At 36.4% G+C, this 24,958-nt stretch overlaps 4 protein-coding genes across 5 annotated transcripts; 1 reads left to right on the top strand and 3 right to left on the bottom strand.

The window, feature by feature from the left end:
- Positions 1-658: 658 nt before the first annotated feature.
- Positions 659-2,348, bottom strand: LOC119983327 (ethylene-responsive transcription factor CRF1-like). The gene is made up of 2 exons (XM_038826998.1): positions 2,138-2,348; positions 659-2,040 (listed from the first exon to the last, which is right to left on the bottom strand). Exon 2 carries the CDS (start codon positions 1,975-1,977, stop codon positions 934-936), a length of 1,044 nt encoding a protein of 347 aa, XP_038682926.1. The 5' UTR covers positions 1,978-2,040; positions 2,138-2,348; the 3' UTR covers positions 659-933.
- Positions 2,349-11,605: 9,257 nt separating this feature from the next.
- On the bottom strand, positions 11,606-14,884 carry LOC119984024 (ubiquitin-conjugating enzyme E2-17 kDa). The gene is made up of 5 exons (XM_038827776.1): positions 14,741-14,884; positions 14,547-14,624; positions 13,745-13,872; positions 12,495-12,599; positions 11,606-11,972 (listed from the first exon to the last, which is right to left on the bottom strand). The coding sequence occupies exons 2-5, from the start codon at positions 14,614-14,616 to the stop codon at positions 11,829-11,831; spliced, it is 447 nt and encodes a 148-aa protein (XP_038683704.1). The 5' UTR covers positions 14,617-14,624; positions 14,741-14,884; the 3' UTR covers positions 11,606-11,828.
- Positions 14,885-15,874: 990 nt separating this feature from the next.
- Positions 15,875-18,717, bottom strand: LOC119984023 (probable inactive receptor kinase At4g23740). Its single transcript, XM_038827775.1, has 3 exons — positions 18,411-18,717; positions 16,698-18,002; positions 15,875-16,625 (listed from the first exon to the last, which is right to left on the bottom strand). Exons 2-3 carry the CDS (start codon positions 17,935-17,937, stop codon positions 16,015-16,017), a joined length of 1,851 nt encoding a protein of 616 aa, XP_038683703.1. The 5' UTR covers positions 17,938-18,002; positions 18,411-18,717; the 3' UTR covers positions 15,875-16,014.
- A 1,158-nt stretch (positions 18,718-19,875) lies between these two features.
- Positions 19,876-24,335, top strand: LOC119984464. Of its 2 annotated transcripts, XM_038828420.1 has the most exons (4): positions 19,876-20,009; positions 20,911-20,948; positions 21,389-23,020; positions 23,713-24,335. In XM_038828420.1, coding segments are annotated over exons 2-4 (2,040 nt in total). In that variant the 5' UTR covers positions 19,876-20,009; positions 20,911-20,947; the 3' UTR covers positions 24,120-24,335. The 2 variants fall into 2 exon arrangements, with proteins under 2 accessions (XP_038684348.1, XP_038684350.1); XM_038828422.1 differs by lacking the exon at positions 20,911-20,948 and having other exon boundaries at positions 19,899-20,009.
- Positions 24,336-24,958: the final 623 nt, after the last annotated feature.

Below are 24,958 nucleotides of genomic sequence, written 5' to 3'. Positions count from 1 at the left end.
ATAATGTGTATTGTGGCATATGAGTAAGTGTGTTACATGCAAGGTTGTCAAAATCGGGATTTTATGGAAGATCAGTGAAAGACATGGAAAATCAAATCATAAAATCGAATCGTGAAATCGTAAGATTTTATAAAATTAAAAAAAATAAATGTAAAATAATATAATTACTTATTTCTAAATAAATAATTAACATGTTATAATATACTATAGTTTATAGGTAATAAAAAATTCAAAAATATGATTATTATTTATTTATAGACATGTTAATATTTCATAAAATTGTAATTTTTTAAGACTTCCAGAAAACTATGAAAAACAACCATAATAATTGTGCATGATTATATCATGTTAATATATTAGAACCAAATTTTCAACAAAAGCTAGGTTTAGAAACATAAGCACATGATTAGTAGACCACAACTCATAAGCCCATGAATCCATAAGTCTATTAAGGTTAAGATCGGTAAAATCGATAAGATCGATAGATCTTATCAATTTTGGGATTTTACATCGATTTTAATCGTTTTGGTTACCTAAGATCGTACGATCTTAGGATCAAAATCGGGATTTTGACAACCATGTGTGTGAGTTTTTTGAAAAAGAGTTGAAAGAAATATGATAAAACACCAAAGAAAAAAAAGAGCAAAAGATTATAGGATTTTCATAACTTTGACCCGCAAGAAGTCTAATTATTGAGAATAAAGTACAACATGTTACTAACAAAACTTCAGTCACTACTCCGTTATATTCTAACGGATATATTTAACTACATAAATATTAATATTAATAATCAAAAAACTTAAATAACAAAAAAACAAAACAGCCAAAACTTAAGTCGCCGCCGGTACAAAATCTGCCAATCTTCCGGCAGCCAAAAAGGCGGGGACCATCACTGCTACCATGAACACAGTACTATTTCACTCTTTCATTGAATCAAAGAGCCACAAGCGGTTCTGGGAAGAACAAATCCCCAATGTCTTGGAAACAGTCATCTTGGTACAATGAGGACGATGACCCTAAATCAATGGGTGTGTCGAGGAAAACATCACCCAAATCTTCACCAGATATGCTTTCTTGAAGCATCGTTGCCGGAGATGGGTCGTCAAAGAACAACGGTTCCGAAGTCGGAAAGTTGAAGAAGTCGTCAAGGAATGGCAACTCCTCATCAATCGGAAAGTAGTTTCCGATTTCATCGCATATACTGCTCTCCCCTTGAAACTCCATCGGCTCTTGCTTGACCGGTTTAAGCTCCTCCACCGGTTTAGTTTGAACCGGTAGCTCTGCTGGCTTTTGCGGCTTTCGGAGCTCTTCCTCTTCAGTAGTAGAATCAGTCCTGAAGTTGAGAACTGAAGTCGGGGAACAAAGATTGTGAGTTTGGGACTCATCGGCCGATTCGTAACCGGAATCAATTGAACTGGGCTTCTCTTCGTCTCTTGCCGGAGGGGTCACAAAGTTTGTTAGGGCGTCCGGTCCTCGAAGTTTAATAGCAGCATTATCATACACCATGGCCGCCTCCTCCGCGGTGTCGTAAGTCCCCAACCACAGCCGTACACGTCTCGCCGGATCCCGAATCTCAGCCGCCCATTTGCCCCAAGGCCGTTGTCGTACCCCTCTGAACTTTCTGCCATTCGTTGTCAGTGTCGTCTGAACTTTCAGTGGTTGATGAGATAGTGTCTCTGCTGCAGATCTCTTCTTTCCACTGGCGACTACAGTACTACTGGCTTTACAGCTGGCTTCGATGTTAATCTCGTTCACATACCGCTTCACTCGCTGACGACCGAAGAAATCTTCTTCTTCATCGCTGGATGAGTCCGTCGCATCCGGGTCGGTGACAGATATCCGTACGACTCTGGGTATCTGGTCTGCTGGGTTCCGGTCATCGGAAAACTTTTTGGGTTTGAAAGAGGGCTTTCTGAACTTTTTGGTGACATTTCGATGTTCTGTGTACTTGATTGGGAATAGAATGTTTTGGTCCATTTTTCAATCTGGAGTGATTAATTTCTTACTCAAAAAATCACTATCAGCATCGGAGATGAAGATCTTCAACAATCAAAGAAGAATAAAAACACAGTAAAAGGTGAAATTCTCACAAACAAAAGCAGATTGAAAAAGGAGAATAAAGCTAACAGCGATAAACCTTGCAAAACCTCCAAAAATATTTAAAGGCTACGCACACAAGCTTTACTGTCGACCAACAATGGAAGATCTAGTATCCAAGACAGAAAAACAGAGTCACAAGGGAGTGTGTACGGAAACAAGATGGAGGAGGAATGGTGGTGAGTGTTGAAGAAGAAAGAGAATAAAGATGTGAGAAAAGTACCAGAGTAGTTGCCTTGAAGACCAGAATAACACTCACGAAATCGCTGTTTTATAGGATCCCAACAGCCGAAATTGGAACAACCATAATAAAATAAAATATTATTAGAATTATCATTTTTTTTCAAAATTATTTTTATTGGGGAAAAAATATCTGGGTAATTTATGATAGGGGCCAGTCAAATCAAAAACCAGTCGGTCGGGACCGATGATTCCGGTGAGAACAAAAAAGAGGATATTAAATATATTTATACGGTCCGCCGCATCCCAGACTCCCAGCATACGACGTCGGTACGTGTTAAGAGTGGGCCCGGGATGTTCATATCACCTAATGGAAAGACATCATAGTGCTGACTCATCATTTCTTGAACAACGTGTTGCGGGTCACGTGAGAGTTGACACGCAAGATACCCGGCTCTGTTTAAATTAGTTGGTCAAATTCGTTGATTAATACGTTTTGACCACTTAAAAGATCTTCATCACTTAATTACGATCTTGGTCACTCAAAGAAGACCTATGATTACATGCTTAATCGCAGGTAAAATCAATAAAATTGTGGGGCTATTTTGGTAACTTAGCAAGTGAGACAATTGGGATTGTGGCATTGTGCTGTCAAGTATTGCATGTGGTGAATAATTTTGTACTGTTTAAGGGGAAGAAAAAAAACACCAGCTGTGAAAATTAAATTACTTTATAAGAGGAGTCTTCTTTGGTAATTTACTGTTTACAGCTACAAGTGACATGGCGGGCAACCTAGAAATTGCCGTCAATTTTTATAGTTTAATTTGACATCTATGAGTTACAAAAAAATGTTAATATCAGTCCGGTAAGACATGCATAAACTCGTTCAACAAGTTAGTTAGATCAAAATCAAGTGCAAACCACTTGAAAATAGTGACGTCAATTTAAAAATGAATTTTCTATCTCGGATTAGATCTTTACACCCTAAATTTGAAGAAATAACCAAGTAAATTATTGTTAAATGGTTGGACTCGTAAACCAAATAAAAAACATTTATGATTTTTTAAAATTTTTATGATCCTAAATCGCCACTACAGTCTAGACAACTATGATTTTTTTACAGCATATTCCAGCCATCCCTAATATGACCAAACAATGGGGAGGTTCTATGTTTTCCAGGACAAAAAGGTAAATATAAACTAAGTGATCAAGTATGATGGATGAATATTAATCACCAAAGCTTCATCATCATATATTAGCAGTGCATGTTCATATTGATATATAAACAATGACCATATACATGATATGTACATAAAAGGCTATTATAAAATTATATTCTAACTAAAAATAACAAAAATTTCGTGTAATTGGTAATGGAGAATTTTTTTTTTTTTGAGAAATAAAATATCATTAACGAAAGACAAACTACGAAGGATGAAACTGGTATCTCATAACAAGACTCGATTTCCATCGAACAACTGTCAAGCCAAAAAGACTTATCGTAATTATGCTTAGCCATCCTTGACAATGAATTAGCTACAACATTGTCCAAGCGAGGGAAGTGCTGACAAAGAGAAACCACACTAGATTGCATCAAAGGCTTCGCCTCCCAAACAAAATGATCCATACGGGACTCAAGGTAATCCTCCTTTTGAAGAGCCTGAACAACATTTGTAAAGTCCACCACAATAATGAAATCTCTAAAGCCCTTGTCCCCGACTTAGCGAAAGGGAGTAAGATGGGGTCAACTCTACCACTAATTTTCTCAAATAAACAAAGAAGAGGAAAATTCAATAAATTTAGACAAGGAAGAAACTTCCCCGAGACTTAAATGTTCAGTATTTAAGTAACAAATTGAATTAATATTAGAATCGAATTGAAATATCATTCCTTCTTATTCTCCTCCTTCTCCTTCTTTTTTATTTTATTTTATTTCCTTGTCTTTTGTCTCTTCTTTCCTCAGTATATTTGACAATCAAAGGAAAATATTCATTTAGTGGAAACAAATAGTAGAAAAATATAGTAAGATATCCATTTAAATAATATTTGACAAATAAAGGAAAATATGTAGTTAGATGTAAAATAAATCATTAAAAAATAGTCCTACAGAATTTTCGTTTTCGCGTACACGCTCCATTGAGGCCGCGTGGTATATAGTTCGCTCTCGTGCATTACCCAAAATGGCCGCCTTCAATCTTCAGGACGTCCTCCTGCGGTACTAAGTGCGCCCATTACTCTCGTGACTACTTAGGACATCTCCAATGACATACAAATTTTAACTCTTCAAAATACCTTGTAATTTGTGCATCATCACATTATCAAGAGTTTCATTTACAATGGTACATAATATGAAACACTTTAACTCAAAATTTTCAACTACAATTTCCCTCTCTTTTTTCTATTATACTCCCTTTTAGCTAAACTTATAACTGTCAAGTGTTGATTGGTTGTGCAACTCTAAAAAGTACACTCAAGTCACTCTTGATATATCAAGAGTACCTAAAATTTGAAGTGTGTTTCAAGTGTTATTTTTATTCCATTGTAGTCAAATAACACTTGAAATTGATGTTTTGTGTGCTTGAAAAATAGATTTCAAATCTCCCATTGGAGATGCTCTTATGTTCTAGACCGTTGCATTTGATTATTGTAAAGTGAATCAATTTATTTACGACACCATATAAATTTTTTATTTGTATGTATAATATATCTCTAAACTCGGGTAGCTAGATTCCCACTAACATTTCACAATGACATCAACTCGCTCTCATTAATTTCCTTAGAAAAACGACAAGAATTCCAATTTAATTTTAGTCAACTGAACATCGGTTACTAATAATTGGTTGTGTAACAGTCGCCATAATTTCCTACTTTGGCTCTTTTTCATTTTTGTAAACGTGGACAACGGGTTTTATTGTTTCAAACTTTCAATTATTGACTTCCTTTAATGCACTAAGGTATACAAAATTTTTAAGAATTAAGAAATATAATTAAGTTGATGTTTTCCCTTACCCAAATTTAATAGTGAGGAATGGGAGAAATTCTAACTGTCACTTGTCTTTCTTTCTGCTTTATTTACTAATGTTAAATTGTCTAAATTTTGCAATAATTATGAAAAAAAAGGTATATGCAGACTATGCAGTATTTGCATATGTTTCCGTTGAATCTTTTTTTTTTTAATCTAACTCAAAAAACAAAGATTAATGATGTACACTTGTTCAATTCTTGTAGTCTCAATCTCGACGTTCGAAGCGTTGTTTCTAGAGAAAAAAAAAGGGGCATATAATATATAAATTAAATAATTACCATTAATCTAGAAAATTATTATTTACGAAGGGTGTTTTCTACATTAACCATTAACATATATATATGTATGTATGTATGTATAATGTATACATACACATAGTACGTTGAAATTAAGAAGGTGAATTTTAGTAGGTATATTGGGTGTGATTTATTAAAGATTGATCACAACTCTTCAAGTCTGCCTGAATTACTTATGGGTCGTGATTAGATAGAGCTTGTACCTTGTAAGTCATCACGAGTAGCACGCCTGCACAAATAAAATCGAATGTAACTAATTATGGAAGGGATAGGTGCACATGTGTGTCACGTGACGATGATGTGCCCCATTGAGCCAAGTGAAGTGTATATATACATAAATTCGACAAAATCAGCGATGGGTGTGCCTTGATAGTATTTGTTTGGATTCGATCTCTCTCCAATACTTGTTTTTTCTTATTTGTAGTAAGTATCTTAGGAGACGATTTGTAAGTCAATGAGCGAGGAAGTCATCAAGTCCAAGATACTCTTGTTTGATTCTCTAGTCTCATTACTCTCTCAAACAATATTAGTGCTTGTTAATAAGATGATATCATAATCAACATCAAACCCTAGAAACCCTTGATTACAGTGTTACCGGCTACTAATACTCCTTGTGTTTTATTTAAGTTCATCTACACTTATTAACTATTACCGACTAATTAACACAAATCAAAAAGTTCTGAGTTTCATTCCCACCAAAAGAAATACTATTGTGGTCTTCTGACCCTACTTATGTGTCTTTGGGTGAAAAACTTTTGTGCGTACGGGCATGATGGCTCGAGATTAGACCTATATTGAATGTTCAAAGGACAAATTTGTAAGAAATCATTATGGATTTAAAAAAAAAAAAGTGTATATATGTTTTTGCTTATATAAGACTAATATCTAAGCTAGTATTTTCAAAAAGTCAAATATGATTCCAGTAATTAAAACCTCAGAAAAGATAATAATAATTAATAATTCCATAAAGATATGTTACTAAAAGAAGGGCCATGCATGAGCATGACTCCCCCCACGCCCTTTTTATTGCAAATGTCGGTCTCTGTGTGTTTTTGTACGTGTTGTGTTTCAACTGCAGCATGTATGTGATGGAGCTCGCCTTTTAATCAAAAGAAGATAAAAATCTTCAAACACAAGTTTACTCTCTGCAACTCTATAGACTATAGCTTCTGTTTAAAGCAAGAAATGTTGGTCCCTCTCTCTCTCTCTCTCTCTATATATATATATATATATATAGACACACACACACGTCTCCCCTCTTCCATTCAGAATAATTGTGCACAAGCACACTGCACGCATACAATCATGCATAGAGTTAGCTTTGTTGGGGTAATTAAAGCAGTTAATTGATTGCCGAGGTATCTAATATTTTAAGCAATAATGATCATCACCATTGCTAACTCCAGTACTTGTTGTACAAGAACATCATTAATCACGACCCACATATTTAACTTCGAAATTTTTTCAAAAACAACGATAGTTCTTCGTGTTAACTCATCACGTGCCATTCTTCCTTTTTATTTGATAAAAATTCCAAGATGCCTGTCAATATTTATCCTAAAAAGGGTTTCCTGTTACGTACCAAGCAAAACATTATGCCTTCAACGTGCAAACCAGGAAAAGGAAAACGTAAATAAAGAAAAAGAAAAGTATTCGAGCTTTTTATTAGTATGTTGTTTGAAACAAATTTAAGCATTTGTATGATAGTTTAGTAATGAATCTTTTTGGGGTCAAACCGTATGAATTCGGAAACTCTTGAGTTCAATTTCCACTGAAAAATCTCTATGTGGAATTATTTTGGAAATTTTTTGTGTGTGCGGGCTTGACGACCCCAATTTAGGTTTATATCAAATGTTCAAAGGTAAATTTGTATAATTTTGTTTTTGGTTATCAAGAAAGAAAAAAGAAAATTGTTTGACACAATTTGCATCAAAAGAAAGACGAGAAAAATAGAGGCAAAAATGTTTTTCATCGAAATTAAGCTTGAAAATCAATATTGTTAGTAATTGTAAGTATAGGTTGTCATGATTGTAACTTGCGCACGATTATAATAATAAATTCCAACTCTCTAACTGGCCATGACGTATAAACATTATTCCATTTCAACATATGAAATTTTCACGGTCACACACACTCAAATTCTTATTTGAGCTCACGTGCCTGCTCTCCCGACTTTGAGCATACCAAGAAGAAAAGAAATTTTAAAAATGAAAATCAAAATAATTTCCACGTAAAAATCTCTATGAAATAGGAGTAAATAAATAAAGTAATTAGATTAGATTAGATTTTCAAGAGACGTGCCGGTATCATGTGCTAAAGTATATATAGTAGTCAGAGAAGCATAGTTTTGGACTTGCTAAAGCGTAGCATGCACTTACTGGATACGTGTAAATGTTCTTAGAACTTTTACAAAATTCAGTGCTATAATTAATTCAACTATTGCACCACTTCCTCACATTAACGTGTCATTTCATGGTATCCCACTTCAATTTATTTTTAATTTTGCACCCTCCAGAGAGGAGATATCGTTAATATTTCGTGTGAAATTCCAGGCTAACCATTCGAATATAAGTTTAAGTTAGTTATACAATTGAGTTGGGCTGTTATAATTTAGTGAAGTCAAACTAAGAGTATTATTATGATGCACCGATTTTGAAGAAAAGAATTATAGAGAACTCGAATATCTTTGAAAAAAACAAGATACTCGTGTTTCAGTCTCTTGCGGACAAATTTTTTTCATTGGAATTTCGATATTATTGTATACTCTACACTAACAAAGTAACAATAAATTCTTTTGCTTAAAACTTATATGTATATATATGGCTGTGTGTGTATGCATGTATCCCTTAGTCGGTCAAAATGTAGAATTGATTGTGCATGAACACGTAATAGAAAAGCATATCTTGTTGTAATGTTTTTGGGAAAGCCTAGATATAATAAATAAATAAATAATGAATACTAAAATTAATTAATTTACCGTTGTGTATGGAGGCTTTGTCTCGAGACTCGACGACAACGGGTGACCGGCTCTCGCCTTAGTGGGCCCCACTGACACCCCTCTGTTCTACAGCCGGTCACCGGCGCTGTTCACGCCCCTCTCGGAGACCAAACAAAGGCACGTGTACTTTCCCATGTGGGGGTGGTGGACCAAACTTGGTTGGAACACTAACTTCAAAAACTATATATATATATATATATATATTACGCATTTATTTATACACCAAGAGAGAGATTTTGTGGGTTTGGAGTTGTCCAATTGCACTATGTTTGGCTAGTAGCTTGGTTATGGAATCTCAAAATGGAGCCACTGTGCTAAGTTTTTAAAGATTCAATTATATGTATCCTTGTGTACCTCAAATTCAGGGTTTTTGGGCACAACATGCTTCATTGATTTTATTATGATTGACATTATTGGGTATGGTTTCAAGGAATTTGGTACGTTTTGTAGAATTTATATTTAGGAAAAAAAAAGTTAGTTTATAAATCGAAAAAAAAGCTAATTTAAGAAAGATGTCAAATAAGTGTATGTCGCTGGCATTTGGGGGCGTGGCCTCAAAATGTTCTCGAGGGGTCTCAAACTTAGAACCTATGAGTTTACTTGGAATATAAAATCAACTCGACTAATCTCTTAGGTTTAAGTTTTTCGGATGTTTGGTGATACTTTTAAAACTGACACTAGCTTATACTTGACAATTTTACTATACATTTTTAAGCATATATGGTGCATTTGATAATCGTTAGTGAAAAGTTTTTAAAAAATCCCTAAAATTGGGAAAAGAAGAAGAAGAGAGGGATTTGGTAGGGCGAAAAAACGACTTTATAATGTTTTGTACCTCCCTTTACTACTTAGCTAAGATAAATGCACATATGGGCATGTACATATATATATACACACACATACGTACACTATCAATTACATATTCATTTATATAAAATCATATGCACATAAATACATTATCTTGGTTCTCCTATAGTTTTATTGTGGAAATGTAATTGGCTCTCACGTGAGATCCATTTAATAGTTTATGTATATTACTCCTAATTAATCTCTGCCTAGTCAGCACTTTATAGATCAAAATCTTCTTATTCCTACAGTGAGTCCGTGCAAAGCTATTAATTAGCCAATTAATTAGTGATTAATAATGATTTGCACCATCATTAGGTGCAAATTCAAAGTCAACATACAAACTAAACTTCCAAATAATCAAAGTTCATTAGTTGCCGCGTATACATATAAATATATATAAATGGGAATGAAGCAATCTATAGTGGAAAATTTTTCTGCTTTTTTGGGTTGTCTTCACAAGAGACAATCACTGAAAGTACATGAAAGCTTCAATAAGTTGATTAATTAATGAGAGTAGGTTAATATATATTAATTATAAACCAGATTTTCGGGGACCATGCCATCCTCTCCACTCGTGGGCACGACCTATTTGGCGGAAATTATTTTAATTAATCTTCGTATTTATTGACTTTGAACTAAGATTTTCTCATCCAGAATAATTTTTTGATTAATAAGTTTTCCAATATGACGATTGGGTAGGTTAGGTCATAACTCAACGTGTGTCAACAAAAGTATTGTTCACGATGAGAATCGAACTTAGGATCCTCCGAATCCATACTATTTGACCCGGAGAAATTCCAACACTAGGTTGGTTTCTCATCAAGAAGAGTTCACACAATATTGAATTATATAAATTCTTTTAAAAAATAAATAAAAAAAGCATGCGTCACCATCATGTCTCATGTGGTAATTAATTAGTTAAAATATTAGTAATAAAGTCTAGTGAAGTTGGTTTTTTATTGGGAACTTGAAAACATGATATCATAAATTTGGTGTTCTGCATTCCTAGGCGTGGTTCTTCACTAGTTCATACTTTCTGGACTTAGTATCTTTGGAATGACGTGGGCTTAGGTATTAATATATTCATAGTAAAGAATATTACTAATATTGTTTTTTTATTTTATTTATAAAGTACTGTCCATTCACTAAGAACACTAGCAAGATTCACTCCACAGAACTTCCAACGAAATGCAATCAAGATAAGAAACAAAAGTCACCCTTTTCAGCTTAACATGATACATGCCAACCCTTTTGACATGGGTTTATAAAATTCTCTTTACCCCTTTTCAAATTGTCATGCATGTTACATGACAATGAATAAAATTTTTGCAAAAAGCAGAGGAAGATTTTCAAGAAAAGTTAGATAGTGTAGGATCATTACAAAACAAAGTAGTAGACAAAAAATCTATATCTTCACCATGAGTAAATTTAAAACGACAGCAAAGCCAGCCTGTAGTTAATTCTAGATCGATAGTCATCAGGGGAGGGGGGTCCAATAACCAAAAGTGCTATCAATGCTGCAGCCGATATAATTGACTTTGACTAAGCCATTAACAAGAGACTACTTAGTTAAAACACTCTGTTTTTCTCTGGGAATTCCAAGCCTGCTATCATATAAACAATTGAAGACAAGGCAATTGGCCTGGAATACCAGTATAAATGAAGAAAGAAAACAAAATTAAGGACCATCCATCATCCAAGTAAGTGCAGGACACTAGGGAAATTCAAAATCACAACAACAGACACCGAACTTTGAATTACATGATAAGAAGGGGAAAAAAAAAAAGGGTCTGGCTCTCACCACAGGCTGCACGTTGTGTAGTTGTACCATGTTATATTCCCATCATTAGATGATGTTCTTCAGGCTTCAGCCCATCTAAGGTCCAACCGGAGAAAAAATACAAAATGATTATTGCTGTTTAAGGCCGAAGAAAAGAAAGCATAGAATGATGAGTCTTAAGTTCGTTCTTGTAAGCAATTGCCATCGACATTTCACGAGTACTACCCACCATCCTAACGTGCAGTGGCCATAACCTATTCAGATGCAAGATTCATTAACCACCTTGCACTTTTCATTGTCTGTAAGTTAAGAACTTATGATCCATGTTCCACGCAATGATGGTAAGAAACCAATTAATACCATTTAGAATACACAGCGGGTGGCATAATGAATTGGGAGAGAAATTCCACACTTCACAACTTACATTATCCATACAACAACACAAGGCATCATGTGTTCATGTGTTTCTCCATCAACTAGGATCATGTTATAGACCTCTTTGGTCCCCTTTAGGATTGCAGAGACAGAACAATCATACACAAAACTTAAACGGTCTAAATAAATAAAGGAAAATGTCCTTCCTCAAACCCATCACAGACAATTTTAGCCCATTGCATACTTCTGGGTCCAGCTCCGTGCCGTTGTCTCATATTTGCTTCTGTCAGTCTTGTACATATGAGCAATTTCCGGCACCAAAGGATCATCAGGGTTAGGATCCGTCAATAAAGAACATATTGAGAGCAGCACCTGAGAGAATTAAATTTTGACCCCCTTAAAAGTTAAACATAGCAACTTCAAAGGAAAAAAATTTATTATTACAGAAGAGTCTAATATTTCACTAATGAGTGATTTGGCTAAAATTAAAAGTTGGTATTATCAAGATTCATGGGAAGGCAACCAGAGATCATGATGTACAAGGCAAACAGGCAACACCATACATAAATACCTACGCACTATAAATAATGAATAGTTAAACTTAATTGCCAAAGGAGGCAAAGTTGTAGTGACAAGATATGAGGTTAACATAACAGTATAGTAGTGTTTTGTGATAATTCTCTCTTTTTATGGACAAGGGAATAATCCTTTCTTATCCCACTAGGAGGAAGAAAAGAGAGAGAAGATGCAAAGGGTATAGGTGAGACTGAACCACACCAGTTTCCAAGTCATATGGACTAATGTCCTATCATTGTATTCACTAACAAAAACGGCATCTTTTGAGTTACCAAATGTGTTCTAATATGCTCTCAAGAGTAATAGAAGACCATGAACCTTGGAAATGGTCAGTGCTGGGCTCCACTGTTCCTTCAAAATATCCAAGCAAATGCTACCATTGCTATTGATGTTAGGGTGGAATACCTTTGTTCTGAATGCCACCTGTAAGATCCATCCACATATGAATCAGCAACCAATCATATCACAAGCTTAACTTCTAGATGATGAGCGAGTCCAAGCAAGAAGAATCACCCAAGGCCACAACACGCGCTCGATAAGTCTAACAATTAACATGCTCACTAAAAATTACTGAAATTGCTGAATAAATGACATCCTTGATTACAAGTTTACAACCGAAGGGAAACATGTGTTAGTTCCAATTTAAAATAACACCACATGCTGCCATGGAAGAACTACATGTTCCCTTTCTCAAATATTTACCATGATTAAAACAGTTAACTTTTCTAACATTTATTTAACAAGTTATCAGTTACGGGCCCTCACACACTTCCTACCGGGAATTTTTTTTTCTTAAACTACTCAAGTACACAAGGCTCTCACTAAGAGGTAGGGTCAAGGAAGGGACCTTTCAGCCAACTGGCACTGACAAAATCCAAACCACATCCCCATGAGCTTAACAATCATTTAGGTTCATAAAGTTAACCATATATTAGACGATACAAAAGTTAAGTTTCCAAAGTTTTCAATGTCTCATAACAACTCTTAACTTCTTCAGAATATTTGAGTTTGAACAATACAGAAGCAGTAAAATGATATATCAAATGACAACTATATGAAGCTCAGGTCAAACTGTATCAGACCTATTTTCCTTCTACTATCACATGCAGCAAGCTGTGGCCATGCACAAAGAATGTAGCTCATATGATATGTATCCATTTAAGTTTCATAAGTAGAAATCTCATTTTAGGTATACTTATTTCTGATAAGTAGGAAATGTCATTGAAGTCCCCTTTTGCAAGTTAATCAATAAACAAATTTCAGATATTCCTTTCTCTTGGGCAAATAGAAGAAACATTTTCGTAGCATTATTTTCTGTTTTGCTTTACGAAACCTGATAAGGCCCTGATAGGCAGGAAGAAGTAAGATCGGGACAGGGATCCTCAAATCTAAACAATCCAGGGAAAAGGGGGCTCATCCACCCTCACTCAGCATAGAATGGTGGGAATGGGGAATGGTTTCCCAAAGAGTAGATATACCCCCTTCCCATTCCCACAATCATTTGAAATTACAAAACAATTAGATTAGGCTACTGAAACTCAGCACAAAGAAAAAATGGCACAAGGTACCTTCGGAGGCTTAAAAGGATAATCTGGGGGAAAATGGATAGTAACTAAGAAAACACCCCCAGCATAGGGACTGTCTGGAGGACCCATAATTGTTGCTTGCCAATGGAACATGTCTTCAGCGACAGGACCTGCAACATTCCAAAAGAAAAGGTATGCAATGAAATCAATATAACGGTACCAAACTACCAACTACAGAGATTATACAGTAGTTTCTGCCATAATAGATTATAAAAGCAACAATGATCATGGTGTGATGCAATTGCATTCACTAATGTTCTACTCTATACCTTCAAATTTCCTCATAGAAACCTTGTGATTACGCCTGTGAAACAAGATATCATATTCGTACAATCCATTTTAAAGCTTGCTACTTTGATTTCCAGGAGAATCAATAATGGGAATTATACACACATACATGACAAGACCAGAGACTCATCCCCTCAAAAGCCAAATACTCATTTGTAGACTCGAAGCAAAGCACAGTCCTGATTGTGGAAATATTGCAAAGTTCTAGATATATTCGACGATAATTCAAAACTGTCAAGTTGTCAATCTATCTAAGACTCATGAGGGACCAGACAATTATCCCTTCCTCAACGAGAGTGTCCATCAGAATCCAACAACAATACCAAACAGTGCAATCACTACATCAATCAAACCCTTATCATTCGATGAACAGTCATATCAACCTAAATACATGGTAAACAGAGAAACCGTGCTCCATAAATAAACGCAAAACCAACAGGGACAATAAAGTCAAACTTAGCATGAAAGGTAAACAATAAAAGGAAGAACGCAATACCGGCACTGCAAGACGTAGGAGGATCCTTCTGTAAATCCTTCAGTTCCTTCAAGATCCGCTTCGACGCCATCGCGTGACCTACGTATTCTCCTCAGATCAAGACCAGATCACACACAAATTCATATAAACACTACGCACACGAGACGAGTACATAATATACAACCCATATACAGATAATCCAAGAAGATCAATACCTGAGAAGAGAATGATCGATCCTCCTTGACTCCTTGACGAATGCCTCGTTTGTGCGTGAAGGGAAGGGAGCGAAAGTCCAAAACTGGAGAAGAGAGAATAGAATTCGGTTGGGCGAAGACTATTTATTGACGGGTGGGACCGCCTTTTTGGGTGGATTCTATCGACGCTCTGATTGGGTTATTTTTGTGGACCCCCAGTTAGCGTTATCTGTACGTTATGAGCCCCATTTTTCGCCGAAAGTGCGCGCCAATACATCTCCGCGACACCGCCTGATAACTTGTAGCAGTGTGTGACGTGTCTGACATGAGAATTCGATTCGTTCGCGGATCCATAGACTCGCACCGCTCTAAGAAAATGAACCGGAAAAGGTCGAACCGGCGAGTTCAGCTCCACAAGTACGACACGGCAGAAGATGATCCATCAGAAACTCAGAACCAGAACGACGATGAAGATGAGATAGGAGAGAACCAAATGAGATTGAGAACGTCGAATAGAAATGTCACCGAAATATGGGGGTGAAGATGCGGCGGAATGACTCTCTTCACAGAGAATATAATGAGACTATATTGATGTGCTATCCCTTCGGAATTCGATGAAGATTTTGCAAAAGCAAGGTTAGGATAATTCTGTTTGTATCTATTCTTGTTCGATTCTTCTTTATAAATTTGGTTCTTTTCGACTGTTAAAAAGTATAGTAGTATGATGATTTCATCGCTCACTCATTGGTGATCTTCTTATGCAAGTTTGATGGCTTGATCAAGTGAAAATAATCCCACATTCCTCCCATTCCCAATTGACTTTGCAAAAAGAATAGTTCTTGTTCCTGTTTCGGAATGACATTGGATCCACTTATTAGGTGGGTTATTTGCACATGAAGTTCTGTGACTGGAGACGTTCATTGATTCACAGGGAAAGAACATTGAGGGCTTGCCCGTTTGAGGTGTTCAGGGGTGTTGGGTTGGGAGCTCTTGACTGTTTCAGACATTCGGGATTGTTGGGACAAAACTTCTCTATAAGGTTTTATATAAAAATCCCAACACCTCCCAACCCCTACCAACCCAACACCTCCCAACCAACGCCCCTGAAGACCTCAAACAAGCAAGCCCTGAATGTCAAATGAAGAACAACAAAGCCTAAATGATAGAATGAATATACTCCGATTGTGATAAGAAATATTTATCAGAACTAATAGTGAAACAATAAAAAAGAATCTTATTGTGGTGGAAACAGCAGGGGATCCCATGTGAATTGATAGTGGTGTCTGGTTTGCAATTTAAATCTCTAGATTGTTATCAGAGCTTGGCGGGTTTCCAGTATCGAGCTGCCGGATTTCCTCCACCATTTTCACAACATCGGCCATCTTGGGCCTCTGCTCTGGCACCCTCACCACACAAGCCATTCCTATTTGTAACATCTCTACCAATTCCTCCTGTATATGGGGATACCTTGAAAGCTCTACATCAAACACTTCTGCAGTCCACTCCTCTCTAACTACAGAGTTCACCCACCTCACCAAATGGACTACCTCATCGCCACCCGTGGCATGTACCGGGGACTTTCCAGTAAGAAGTTCAAGCAGCAAGACCCCAAAACTGTAGACATCAGATGCACGCATTGCCTTCCTAGCATCGGTTACTTCTGGGGCACGATACCCTGCAGCCCATATCAATGGTGTGGGCACTGGACTCATAATTGTTGCCAAACCAACGTCAGATATGCAGCCATATCCTTCAGAGTTGATGAAAATGTTTGAGGCCTTGATGTTTCCATGGACAAGTTTTGCACCTCCTTGTGTGTGGATATGAGAAATGCCTCTAGCAGCACCAATAGCTATTCTTAGTCTAGATTCCCAGTCTAAAGGAGCCCGGTCTTCTCCTCTTTGACCTGCAAAATCAGAATTAGTATATGAAACACTACATGTTAGTAGAACCAGATAGAGGAAAAGCTTTAAAATACCATGTAGCATTGCAGAAACACTCCCCGGCTCATAGTAATCATAGACCGTAAGCTTCTCATCCTTTGAGTAGTAAAAAGCCCTTAGCGCGGTCACATTTTCGTGCCTAATGTTTCCAACCACCTCCATCTGCTGCTCGAACTCCTTTTTTGACACACTTATTTCCTTCAACCTCTTCACCACCACCGCTGATCCATCCTCTAGAGCTGCCTTGTAGGTTGTACCAAGACTTCCTTTGCCAAGCACTTCAGCTGACGCTCTCAATAAGTCCTCTAAGTTGAATGCAAGACCACAACCCTCAAAGAACACAAGCCTGTTATTCTTCTCTTCTCTATCCGAAATCTTCTCCTCCGAAGAGTCTTCTTTCTTTTGTGATTGTGTTGGATACTCGTCCTTTCGATTTTTGATTGAGTAGCACATAAACATCATAAGGGCTACTAGAACAAACCCCAGTACACATCCTCCTAGTGCAATCCCCAGAATTGCAGTCTGACTTACTTTTGTTTTCGTCTTTGAAGGTTTAGCATCGGGTGGCCGAACTGGAAGCGGTGGAGGAACAGCATTTCCAGTCGAAACATTGTTACCAGAGAATACCCAACTTGGAAATCTTTGAAAAGACAGTGGCAGAGTTCCTGTGAGATTATTGTCGGATAGATCCAACTGCTGCAAACTAGGAATATTGACATCAGGAATCTCACCTGAAAGAGAATTGTTAGCAAGATTCAATGCTGTGAGGTGAGTCAAATCAGAAATTGAAGAAGGGATGCTGCCATTAAAGCCGTTGTTTGAGATATCAACAACCGTGAGGTTCTTCCTCCAAACTGAGAAATTCAATGGCAGTGGGCCTGTGAACTGGTTGAACTGAAGATAAAGCTTTGTCAAGTTCTCTAACTTGTAGAGATCAGAAGGGAATGAGCCTGAAATAGCATTGGATCTGAGACTTAGAATCTGGATTGCTGAAAGGCGGCTAAGAGTGTTGGGTGGAATTGAACCACGGAATCCAAATCCCGGCAACTGGAGGGAGATAACTCTAGAATTGTCACCATTACAGGTCACTCCTGTCCAGTTATTGCATACTGGAGAGTTCTCATTCCAAATGAGAGGCTGGGAATGTGGAATATTGTTAAGGAAATCTATTAATGCTTGCTTATCCTCTACTGGGTCGGCATCAATAGGCCATGATATTGCTCCAAATAAGATAATTGCAGAGAAAATGAACAAGAAGTCCACTTTCCTGCTCATTTTCTCAGTCCAATTAAATCTGTTGAAGGCACAACTGCAAATGGGTCTTCAAATCTCGGTCACATCTACATTATTCGTGCAAAACGAATAATCAGAAGCAGATAGACAAGCATATACGCACAAGACTGTTCTCTAAAGTGGATAAGTTGTCTAATAAAAGGATTGATTTTACAATACTTTTCAATCATGAAAGCGGTTCCTGGTCAAAATGAAAAATCTGTTGTAGCTGTTTATTGACTTTAGTAACAATTTTTTACCTAATTTGTTTGGTTTGCTGAGAAAAACATTTGACTGTAGTAATGGAGGAATGAAAAAACAAACCCAATTTCAGATTTTTCTTCCCAATTAGCTGCCCAACAACTAAGACTCCCACAAAAATAAACCCAATTAATAACCAAATTTCCCCGTTCTTTTTCCTCATCTTTCCCTTCATTTCTCTACAACCAAACAGGAAATTGTTAATGCAACCTTACCTCCTGACCCAGATCTCAAACTTGCTAAAGATCCATGAAGAAATTAACATACAGCTCTGATCAGTTCCTCTCTCTCTGGAACCTAACTTTCATAGACCCAGATTCTGTAAGAAAGAGAACCCCCACGTGAACATTCAACAGGAAGCGGAAACAAAGAATTGAACCAATGTACGCAACATCAAGCAGAGTACTCTGAAGAACAAAGTTCTTTTTTGATGATGATGCAGGGGATGAGTTGTTTATTGCTCGAAAAAGCAGCATCACATGCAGAAAATCCCGTTTAATAATCATTTTAGAAGCCATTGACATACCATTTAATGAAACACTATTGTTGTTTTACCCAATTTTTAATGCAGCGCATGAATAGGAGATTGCATGTGGTGACAAGGAGAGGCAAGGCAGATGGAGGAAGGTTAAGTCGTAATACATTTCACCTAACTATGTTGGATCACTATCATATGATGTTTTATGGAAGAAAAAAAATAAATAAAATAAAATAAAGCCGTTTACTTTGAATTCTACATTTGTGATTTGCGAAAGACGTTGCAAAGCAGCATAAATAAGCCCATCCACCAATCAAGAGGGACGGTCATGTAGCTTAGGTGACAGGGATCCCCAATGCTACAACGGCAAACAATAATTGGCATACCCCACCACCACTGGTAAATGGTAATTGTAATGAAAATCTTATTCACACTGATGGATACCCGAACTATCAGAATCAACCAACAGATAACCCCGTTAATCTGGATATGGATATAAGAGTTCATATTCGGATAGCGATGGGATGCGAATGACGGAATGAGTATGCTATCATATCCATTATCCGATGGACAATATTTGAGAAAAAATGTTACATATTGGAAAGTTGAGGGAATGTAAAATGTTTATAAATTAAGGGTATGTTTGGTATCACTTTTGTTTCTTGTTTTTTGTTTTAGTTTTCAAAAAATAGAAAACAAAAAAAAAAAAATAGTATTTGTTTGTATTTTCTGTTTTGGTTTTATGACCAAAAACAAGTTTTCAAAACTTTTGAAAACAAAAAAAAAAAATTTAAAAGTTTTGGAAACAATATTTTTTGTTTTTGTTTTTTATTTTTTGAAAACTAAAACAAAAAACAAAAAACAAAAGTGATACCAAACAGACCCTAAGATTTCAGTAGTACAGGTAGTTCATATAGTGGTGGTCTATGAAAGTTTCTAATATTTTAAACGAAATTTTAAAATATTTTAACTCTCAAAATACATTTTAAATTTTAAAAAAAAATTACATATTCAGAATCAAATAATGAGAATATCTTCTACTATTTTTTCACTCTTATAACAAAGTAAAACGACAGCGTGCGAGCATTTCTTATGCTTCTTTTAAACGGGAAACGTGTTGGTAGATTATTGGTCCACGTTCCATCAGTTAGTACGTGATATATCGTCAAAAGCATCGCAAATAATAAAATTTTGAAGAAAAGAAAAATAGATAGGAATAAGACTGAGGAAGAAAGATTGGAAAACCCTAACTCTAAAATATCGCGATAAATCAAATAAACTCTCGCATCTGCTGCCTCCGCTTCTCTCTCCGTCGAGAAGACCAATCCTTCTCTCTGTAAGCTCCTTAAATTTCTCGTTACTTCTCTTAATTCTTTCCTTTTTATCTCTTTACATTACTAAAACTCGAAAAATTGGTTTATAGCTTCGAAAATTTTCAGTTATATTTCACAGTTGATGCTTTGTTTGGTTACTGAGAAAATGCGAGGAACATCTAAATTTTTTACTATTGGCTTTCTTTAAACACTTTTTCTCGAAAGAATAATACTAATCGGACTTGGAGTGTGATGAGATCTGGGAGGGCGGTAGAACGTTGCGCGCTGAATCCTGATGAGAATATTCGTACTGTAGTTAATTTCTGTTAAAACGTTAAAAGAACAAGCAGAGTATAAGTGGTCAACATTCAACAATGAATTAGTTGATTAATCGAGTGATATTTATGCTGGGAAATGGAATCATACGATGAATAATAGAACTGTGCGACTGTTGAATGATAATTCATGATGCAGATAGTTTGGTTTAGTTAATGCTACACTAGACTTAATTGTTTCTTTGCTCATTTTGGGCGTGCGTTTTGTCCCTCTGATTTCATAGATTATGTAAGTTGAATTTAATGTATTTTCTTTGATGCAAATGCTGTTTTGTTTCTGCAATTGATTGCTTCATTAATAACTGACCAATATTTTTTATATCACAAGCTTATTTGTTGCAGAACTTGTATTGTGTTCTATATTTTTTTCTTTGCTTGTGTATGCTTTGTCATGTTACATGCTACTGTTGCTTGTAGTCTCTACTTCTAGATTGTTGCATGATTATCATTGTCTTCTAAATAATTTGCTCAAATCCTTTTTTATTTGGCTAGTTTAGGTGTTTAATGCTTTGAAATAAGGGAAAATGGATACAGACATATAACAAAATTATCAGTTTTTTTACGAGTATGATGTTTGCTCCTTGTGTAGGCTAACATACTGGAGAAGAGAACTTCTTTACTTCATTAGTAAGTTCAATCTTGTTATTCTGTTTTTTCTTGTTCTTGAGACTATTTTCCGTAATCCAATATGTGCAGAACAAGGCTCCATGTTTTTTTTTTTTTTCTTTCGTTTTTTTTTCTTTTTGATCTGTATCTTCCTTTGTTTGTCCCTATTATTACTTTATAAATTACAACTTTTCTAATTCTGATACTTCTGAATATTTGTGTTCACTAATGTGCACTGGTAACTTCGTGTCTGTTGTGTCGTGCCAATAATCATCTCTCTCCCACACACGCACACGCACACACAGACACAGATTTGTTAAATACTGTGTTGAATGCATGTTATATTGTCAACGTCAACCCTGTATCATTAGGTTGATTATGTGAGATCCTCAAGAGTCTATGGAAGCAAAAAAAAAATCATAAGATGTGGTTGCACTAACTGTACTTCTGTCATTGGATAGTGGTTCGAGAAAAAGATGTATGTTGGGAATATGCTGAGAAATTAGACGGAAATAAGGTAAGATGCAAATTTTGCCTGAGAATTCTTAACGGCGGAATCAGTAGATTGAAGCATCATCTATCCCGACTTCCAAGTAAAGGGGTAAATCCATGTAGCAAAGTAAGAGATGATGTTACCGACAGGGTTAGGGCTATAATACAGTCGAAGGAGGAGGTCAAAGAAATGCCTAGTGCTAAAAAACAGAAGCTGGGAGAAGCCAAACCTCCTGCAAATATCCCTGTCAGTAGAGCTCTTATGACAATGGAAGCAGCAAACCCGATTGCAAAAGTCTTCCCGACTGTCACACCAGTGGCCTCGTGCTCTTCAAACAACCAAGAAAATGCAGAAAGAAGTATTGCTCTTTTCTTTTTTGAAAATAAGCTGGACTTTAGTGTTGCCCGGTCTTCGTCATATCAGCTAATGATTGATGCAATAGCAAAGTGTGGTCTGGGGTTTAGTGGTCCATCTGCGGAAATGTTGAAGACTACATGGTTGGATAGGATCAAATCTGAAGTGAGTTTGCAGTCAAAAGATATTGAAAAAGAATGGGCTACCACTGGTTGTACTATCATTGCAGACACATGGACTGATAATAAATCTAGAGCTTTGATTAACTTCTTGGTCTCTTCACCTTCTAGAACCTTCTTTCATAAGTCTGTGGACGCATCCTCCTATTTCAAGAACACTAAGTGCCTTGCCGATGTGTTTGATTCTGTTATTGCAGACTTTGGTGCAGATAATGTTGTTCAGATAATCATGGATAGTAGTTTCAACTATACTGGGATTGCTAGTCATATCCTGCAAAACTACGGAACCATTTTTGTGTCTCCTTGTGCTTCTCAGTGTTTGAATTCCGTCTTGGAGGATTTCTCTAGAGTAGATTGGGTGAACAGATGTATCTTACAGGCACAAATTATATCAAAGTTTATATACAACAATGCGTCAATGCTTGATCTGATGAAAAAGTTTACTGGGGGACATGAACTTATCAAGACTGGTATCACCAAGTCTGTGTCCACCTTCCTTACATTGCAATCTATTTTGAAACAAAAATCACGCCTGAAACATATGTTTAACAGTCCTGAGTATTCTACCAACTCCTCTTATGCAAATAAACCTCAGAGCTTATCTTGTATTGCAATTGTTGAGGATGGAGATTTCTGGAGGGCAGTGGAAGAGAGTGTGGCCATTTCTGAACCTTTCCTTAAAGTTTTGAGGGAAGTGTCGGGAGGGAAACCTGTTGTTGGTTCTATATACGAGTTAATGACTAGAGCCAAGGAGTCAATAAGGACGTACTACATAATGGACGAGAATAAATGCAAGACTTTTCTCGATATTGTGGACAGGAAGTGGCGGGATCAACTCCATTCTCCTCTACATGCAGCCGCAGCATTTTTAAATCCTAGCATACAGTATAATCCAGAGATAAAATTCCTTGGATCGATAAAAGAAGACTTTATTAATGTCCTCGAGAAATTACTTCCAACACCTGATATGAGACGTGACCTCACCAATCAAATTATAACCTTTACGAGGGCTAATGGGATGTTTGGTTGTAATTTGGCAATTGAGGCACGAGATACAGTTTCACCTGGTATGTGTACAATAATTTCATCTCACAGAATCTTGGTCTATTTCTGTATCTCTATGGTCCTGATTGAATTTTGATTTCTGATTGTTTTCAATCTACACCTTGTTGTGTATTGCTTGAGTAGCCAGATGTGATGACCAGTTTGTCTCTGTCCATTAAACAACTGCATTTTTTTATTTATTGCATTATCAGGTGAAAAGAACATATAATCCTTGTCTACCTTTGCAACCAGTCGTTTGCCATATCCAAACTGAAAGCTTGGACTTGCCTCTTTTTTTTTTCCCCCCTTCCTTCCTTTCTGTCGTGACTTTGAAATCAATTGAGATTCAAAGCTTGGAGTCACTATGTCAAAACATTTTGCTGTTGTGAACTGCTGCACGTCTCTAAATCTTGTTTTGAGCTTCACATGTGATTTATGATACCTCTGCAATTCTGTTATATTTTTTCATTCATAATTTGAATTTTTTTGGATCTTTCATTCATCAGGGGCTGCGCTTAAAAGTTATAATCTAAGCATAAATTATTGACTGGTCATGTATTGTAATTCAGCAAATGAGTTACAAGTTGGGTAGTTCGGTGTTTTTCATTTCCATTTGTCAAGAAACTGTGTCTTAGACGCAAGAATAGTTCGTTAGTGTTTTGGGTTCTTTATCTTAATGTTGGTGTTTTTTTTTGAACTTGTGGCTACACCGTAGGACTTTGGTGGGAACAATATGGAGACTCCTCACCAGCATTGCAAAGAGTTGCCATTAGAATACTGAGTCAAGTTTGCAGTAGTTTCACTTTTGAGAGGCACTGGAGCACATTTCAACAGATTCACTCTGAAAAGCGCAATAAGATTGATAAAGAGACGTTGAATGACCTTGTCTATATACATTACAATCTCAAATTATCAAGGCAACTGAGAACTAAGTGTTTAGAAGCTGATCCCATTCAATTTGATGATATTGATATGACTTCAGATTGGGTTGAGGAGAATGATACCCCAAGCCCTACTCAGTGGCTTGACCGGTTTGGTTCTGCTTTGGATGGGAACGACTTGAATACAAGACAGTTCAGTGCTGCTATATTTGGTGCAAGTGACCATATATTTGGTTTGTGATTGTGTAAGTGCAGCCTTCCTTATCGGGCAACTTTTTAAACAATGCCTTGTAATTACAGTAGGAAAGATAGACCTTACTCTGTTGTATTTATCGATTAAATATACAAGTGGCTATATGCTTTACCTGATGCTTGTGCTTGTCATGAACATTTGGCTTCAGATAGGGTTTTCATTTCATTTTTTATGAAGGAAGAACATCAACAACATTATGCTTTCTGATTCATTGTTTACACCCTTCAAGTTCTAACTTAGCCATGGTTAATCTCCACAAAGTGTCAACTTGATTGTTGGTTCTGTTAACTTGCTTGTTCTTAGTAGGTTTTGGGAGGGTAAAATGGTATTTTTCATCCCTCAACTATTGGTCGGGTTTTTTTTCCGTCCCTTAGCCTTTTTTCCTCCCTTTTTCGTCTCTTAACTATGAGAAAGTATTCTGTTTGTCCCTCAAATAAATCCGGCGACGAAAAAATCCAACGTGTCATCCTATTGTTTGTCACATTAGATTTCTTTGGCGTGTCACGCAAGCATTTCTTGACCCTAATCTCACTTGAAGGACGAAAATGGTACTTTTTAATAGTTGAGAGAGAAAAATGGGAGGAAAAAAAGTTTATGGACGAAAATGAAACTTGCCCCATAGCTGAGGGACGAAAACTATGTTTTTACCGTTTTGAGAGAGTATTTCGATTTACCGCAACTGTTAAGATTCTTGAATGCTTGTTTTGACTTGCATTTAAGACATGTCAATTCAACTAGGATCCGTTTGAGAGTATGTTCTTGTGGTTCAAGTCAAAAGCGATGCGTTTAATAGATGGAAACACACCCTTAATTTTAATATTTTCATT

The sequence above is a fragment of the Tripterygium wilfordii genome, chromosome 18 (assembly GCF_013401445.1).
Source record: "Tripterygium wilfordii isolate XIE 37 chromosome 18, ASM1340144v1, whole genome shotgun sequence".
Classification (NCBI taxonomy): Eukaryota; Viridiplantae; Streptophyta; class Magnoliopsida; order Celastrales; family Celastraceae; genus Tripterygium; species Tripterygium wilfordii.
This window is presented reverse-complemented; position numbering and strand designations above follow the sequence as displayed.

Coding starts and splice junctions, on each gene's coding strand:
- LOC119984464 (XM_038828420.1), top strand. Junction 23,021..23,712: donor ACGAGATACAGTTTCACCTG/GTATGTGTACAA, acceptor GCTACACCGTAG/GACTTTGGTGGGAACAATAT.
- LOC119984024 (XM_038827776.1), bottom strand. CDS start 14,616: ATGGCGTCGAAGCGGATCTTGAAGGAACTGAAGGATTTACAGAAGGAT. Junction 12,600..13,744: donor ATCCTTTTAAGCCTCCGAAG/GTACCTTGTGCC, acceptor TGGATCTTACAG/GTGGCATTCAGAACAAAGGT. Junction 11,973..12,494: donor CAGCACTGACCATTTCCAAG/GTTCATGGTCTT, acceptor TAATTCTCTCAG/GTGCTGCTCTCAATATGTTC.
- LOC119984023 (XM_038827775.1), bottom strand. CDS start 17,937: ATGAGCAGGAAAGTGGACTTCTTGTTCATTTTCTCTGCAATTATCTTA. Junction 16,626..16,697: donor TGTTTCTGCAATGCTACATG/GTATTTTAAAGC, acceptor CTGATTTTGCAG/GTCAAAGAGGAGAAGACCGG.
- LOC119983327 (XM_038826998.1), bottom strand. CDS start 1,977: ATGGACCAAAACATTCTATTCCCAATCAAGTACACAGAACATCGAAAT.